The sequence below is a fragment of the Lynx canadensis genome, chromosome A1 (assembly GCF_007474595.2).
Source record: "Lynx canadensis isolate LIC74 chromosome A1, mLynCan4.pri.v2, whole genome shotgun sequence".
In the NCBI taxonomy this organism is placed as follows: domain Eukaryota; kingdom Metazoa; phylum Chordata; class Mammalia; order Carnivora; family Felidae; genus Lynx; species Lynx canadensis.
This window is the reverse complement of record NC_044303.2, coordinates 109,711,819-109,716,517: the sequence shown is the minus strand read 5'-3', so window position 1 is coordinate 109,716,517 and position 4,699 is coordinate 109,711,819. Positions and strand designations below refer to the sequence as shown.

Sequence of the window (4,699 nt, the reverse complement as noted above, 5' to 3'; positions counted from 1 at the left end):
TCTACAAACCTTCGCAATTATAGATGTGAGCAAATGTCTGGGGAAGTTAGGCCATTCCTCTAAGTTCACTGAGCAAAGAAATTCTACATTTGCTATTTTGGAATAAGTTGTTTGCTTTCAGATGGCTTTTATGATTATTTTTGACAGAGAGAGAGAGACAGAGCATGAGTAGGAGAGGGGCAGAGAGAGAGGGAGACACAGAATCCCAAGCAGGCTCCAGGCTCTGAGCTGTCAGCACAGAGTCCGACGCGGGGCTCGACCCGGGCTGAAGTCAGACGCTCAACCTACTGAGCCACTCAGGCGCCCGCTTTCAGATGGCTTTTAAAGATGGATATAACATACTTTTTGTTTTTATAGAATTTTCACATAAAATAGTAGCTCTTTAAGTGTACCCACTATTATTTAACCAGTTATTTTTCTGGTGTAATGCTATGACATTTTTTTCTTTGAATATTTACGTACTGCATCGAAAGGCTCAGCCAGATTTGAAAAACCAGATTCAGGAACATGGCATAATGGTGCATTCACAAATAAATCACACTTAAAAAATTAAATATTCATGCCAAATCAAAAAAATCACCCACCAGTGCCAAAGACATTTTGTATTTCATCATAAAGACAACCACAAATTAAATGTATTTACCAAAATGCCTCTTTCTCTCAGTTAAATCATTCTTTCTCCCAAGATGCACTTGCTTCCTAATATTTAGCATTCACAGCACAACTGAAATTAATTACATTCACAATGGTCACATTCTGTCTCCAAGACTCTCTAGAATCTTGAACGCCTAAAATGAGGTAGGTAAAGGTTTAAGGGTTTTGTTGGTTGGGATTAATTTCCTTTAGATCTTGATCATCTGTTTTTTTAAATAGAACTCCAAAATATTCAGCAAAAGATTGAAAATGAGCATTTTGCCTAAAAATGGAAAAATATAATTTCAAAAGGCTATTATGAAAATTGTTTTACCTCATTTCAATTTAAAAATAGGATAAAAGCATCAGATTACAAAACCACTCTGTATCTTAAAGCTCACAAACTATCCAACACCACACAACATTTAGAAACCCTTGCTCTAGTTCTGGCTTGGGAGTGTGTAGATGCAGAGGTCCGGGTAACTCATGCAGGGGCCCTTAACTTCTGATCCTAAAATTCAAGTCTCCCAAGTTCAAGCCTGATTTCTGGAATTTGTTATAGGTGGCGCTCTCTCAGATCTCGATTCCCATCTTCGCAGACAGATCAAGCTTCACGCAGAAGCTAGAGGCGTAGGCCCACCTGGGTAAAACAGGCTGCAGTGGAGAAAGCTGGAAATAGGATGTAGCCACAGGTGTTGAGCCACTGTTCTGGGCAGGCTTGGACTGAGGGGCAGGCTGGGTTACATCAACCAAGCTGAGCCTCAGGGACCGTCAGGTTGTGGGAGGCAGGCTGGGCACTAGCCCAGCGAAGGGCCCCGGAGTAGGTCGACGAGAGATTTCTGAAAAAGCCGGTAGGCCACTGCGGGTCTTAGTCTTTTTACGTGGAGCCATGGGCGAGGCACCCAAGAACTTGCTCAAGGAGCCTGACTTCCTCAAGCCCCGAGCCAGGTCTTGGAGCATCAGGTCGTCGGCCAGGACACCCAGAAACGCGCTGGTGGTGGAACTGAGGATGGTGGCAGCCACTTGCACCGGGCGCCGGGTCGCAAGCGTGCCACCACTAGCTCCGGTAGCATCGAGCTCGCTAGAGCTTCGAAGGCTTGGGTCGCCGAGCAGGCGGCGGAGCGCGTAGGAGGCGCCGGGGGGCAGGTATTGGTAGGCGCGCCGCCCGCTATGGTCACGCACATGCACCTGCGCACCCAGGCGCACCACCAGCAGCACGGCGGCATCCTCGTGGCCGTGCAGAGCGGCCAGGTGCAGTGGCGTGTAGCCGCCGTGTGAGCGCGCGTTCACGTCGACAGGCGCGCCCCCGCGCCGCGCGACCTCCACCAGCTGCAGCGCCATCTCCCGGTCTCCGCTCTTGGCGGCCCAATGCAAGGCCGTGAAACCAGATATGAAGTCGCGCTTGGCCGCCAGGCCGCGGTCGCGCAGCAGCAGCCCGTGCAGCTGGTGGGTCCAGCAGCCCGCGGCCGCCCGCACTAGCCACTCGTGCTCGGTCGGCTCCAGAGGCACGGCGGACGGCGGCGGCGCGGCGGGCACTTCCTCGGTGTCTGGGCTCAGCAGGCGCGGGCCGGCGCGCGACAGGCGCCTCAGGTGTGGGGAGCGGCCCGGGCCCAGGCTGAGGCCCAGGCCAGACTCTTCCACCGAGAGCCGCCGCAGCAGCAGTGGGGAGCTCCGGGGGCTCGGTTCTTCCGACAGCTGCCGGCGCAGGCCCTGTTCCTCGGCCCGGATCCGGAGCGCGGAGGGGGCCGGAACGCAGCGCACCGGCAGCATGCAGGGCTTTGGCGGCGGCGCGTGCCGAGGGAGTGGTAGAGCTTCTTTCGTGGCTCCATGCCCAGGTTCCTGGTCCGGCGACTCCGCTTGGGACAAGACCTCCTCCGACGGTGACCTAGACGGCGGGGCCACGTCTGCAGAGAGTCCCTCAGAGGGCAGTTCTAGCTCAAAGGCTGGAATCTGGGAGTCGGAGGGTCCCCCTGACTGCTGGGCCAGACCTAACAACAGCTCCCCGTTCGGCTGAGTGGGCTCAGAGGCCGGATCCCCGGGGGTGTCCTGTGGCTCTAATGGCTGGGTCGGGTCCTCAAGTGGTTCCACCAACTGCTGCTCTGCAGGCAGGGATGGAACCCCCGAGCCGGGGGTTTCCCCCTGTGAGACGGAAGTGATGTTCGACGGAGGGTCTGGTATCTCGGGGGTGCCGGGGACGCACGAGGCCAGGGACTCTGGTCCCTCCCGGGGCCTAGGTTTCTTCCTCAGCACCACGAACTTGACGCCGTCAAACTCCCTCACCACAGCCACGTCGTTGACAAATTGCTTGAAGCGGTCCCTGCGGGCGGCACGGCCGCGCGGGTCGCCGGCATCCAGGAGCGGCTTAAAGCGGCTCACCAGATCCGAGTTGCGCACTTTGCCGCCGTGTTCCTGCAGGAAGCCCAGCACGGCCGCCTGGCTCACTCCGGCGGCCGCGGCGGCGGCCGCGGCGGCTAGCGCCATGGTCAGTCCCGTCCCGCGGGAGAGCGGAGGCCACCCCCTGCCACCCGCCCTCGGTTCCCGGCTGCCGGGGCAGGTGGACGTCGCCGCGCCCGCTGGGACTAGCCGGAGCAGAGGTTCCGGGAGTCACGTCCTCCTCCGCCACGCTCACCTGTTTTCACTGAGGCGGGACGGGCGTGACCATGAAGCTGGACCCCGGTCACGCCCGCGCCGCGGGGCCCGGGTGTCTCCTGGAGAAAGGTGCGGGGGGCCGCGGCGCGCGCCCACCGCCTCCGCCGCGCCAGGCCCCCAGTCTTCGGGGTAGGTTTCTGCCTTTGTATTCTGTCCAATGGGCGCCGGGCTCCATCGCCCGTGCTCGGTGCTCGCCTTACAGGTGACGGTTGTCACCAGGGCCGGGGAGGGAGTGGGGGAGCGGAAATTATCCACTGCACCCCTCCCAAGCCGGGAATTAAAGGCGCAGTGCCATGGTTCGGCTGGCTCCCGGTTGCTAGGTGGGCGTGTTTCCCAGGGATGCCGTGGTCGACCGGAGAGGGAAGGATTTTTATTTCCATAAGGAATAGTTAACCACCACAAAATATCAGGAGATTACTTAAAAGCAATATTTTATTTAAAGACCATCGGTATCTTTCCAATTGTCGATTCCTCTGCGTTTCACGGAGGAAAACGGCTTCTTGCAATCTGCAGCAAAGACCATTCATTGTGCATGGCCATGTATGTTACCCGAGGTTTAGAAGAGACGTTTTAATTTTTTTTTTTAGTGTTTATTTATTTTTGAGACAGAGAGAGACAGAGTGCGAGCAGGGGAGGGGCAGAGAGAGAGGGAGGCACAGAATCTGAAGCAGCTCCAGGCTCTGAGCTGTCAGCACAGAGCCCGACCCAGGGCTCTAACTCACGAACCGCGACATCATGACCTGAGCAGAAGTCGGAAGCTTAACCAACTGAGCCACCCAGGCGCCCCTAGAAGAGACGTTTTAAAAAGCAGTAGTTTCATGATAAAATAGTACATTTTCACATGGAATTTTGAGAATAAAACCACAAAAGACACAATGAAGAAGAAACATCACTTGAAATCACCATTAACGTTTTGAAATAATTGTTCTTCTCCACCATACACATGAGTATGCTGTGCTTTAAAACAAGGAAACAAAATTGTAATTGTGCTGTATTTAAAATTTTTCTTTAATACGTAAATATATATTGAGCACCTAGTTTGTACCAGTACCTTTTCAGGCTGTAATACATCAGTTAGCAAGACAGATAAAACCCCCTAACCTAGTAGAGCTCATGGGTTGGGGGAGGTGGGGGACAGAAGTAATATGGTGCATTCGAAAATTGTATAATATGCTAGATGAATACTATGGAGAAAATAAAGCAGAGGAAAACAGAGGAGGGGCAGACTGCCATTTTGCACCCTGTGTTCAGGGTAGGACTCTTTTGAAGGCCCCATTATACAAAGACTTGAAGAGATCAGGTAGTTATGTAGCTAGGTAGAAGAAGCTTTTCAGCTGATTAAGCCACCAGGGCAAAAAAAATAGGATCAGCTTAATTTTCAAACACCATACTACAAGTAGATACCCAGAGGTGCCAC

The 4,699-nt window shown here is 54.0% G+C and overlaps 1 protein-coding gene across 1 annotated transcript; it reads right to left on the bottom strand.

The window, feature by feature from the left end:
• Window positions 1-255: 255 nt before the first annotated feature.
• On the bottom strand, window positions 256-3,114 carry SOWAHA (sosondowah ankyrin repeat domain family member A). The gene has a single exon (XM_030299547.1). It carries the CDS (start codon window positions 3,112-3,114, stop codon window positions 1,405-1,407), a length of 1,710 nt encoding a protein of 569 aa, XP_030155407.1. The 3' UTR covers window positions 256-1,404.
• Window positions 3,115-4,699: the final 1,585 nt, after the last annotated feature.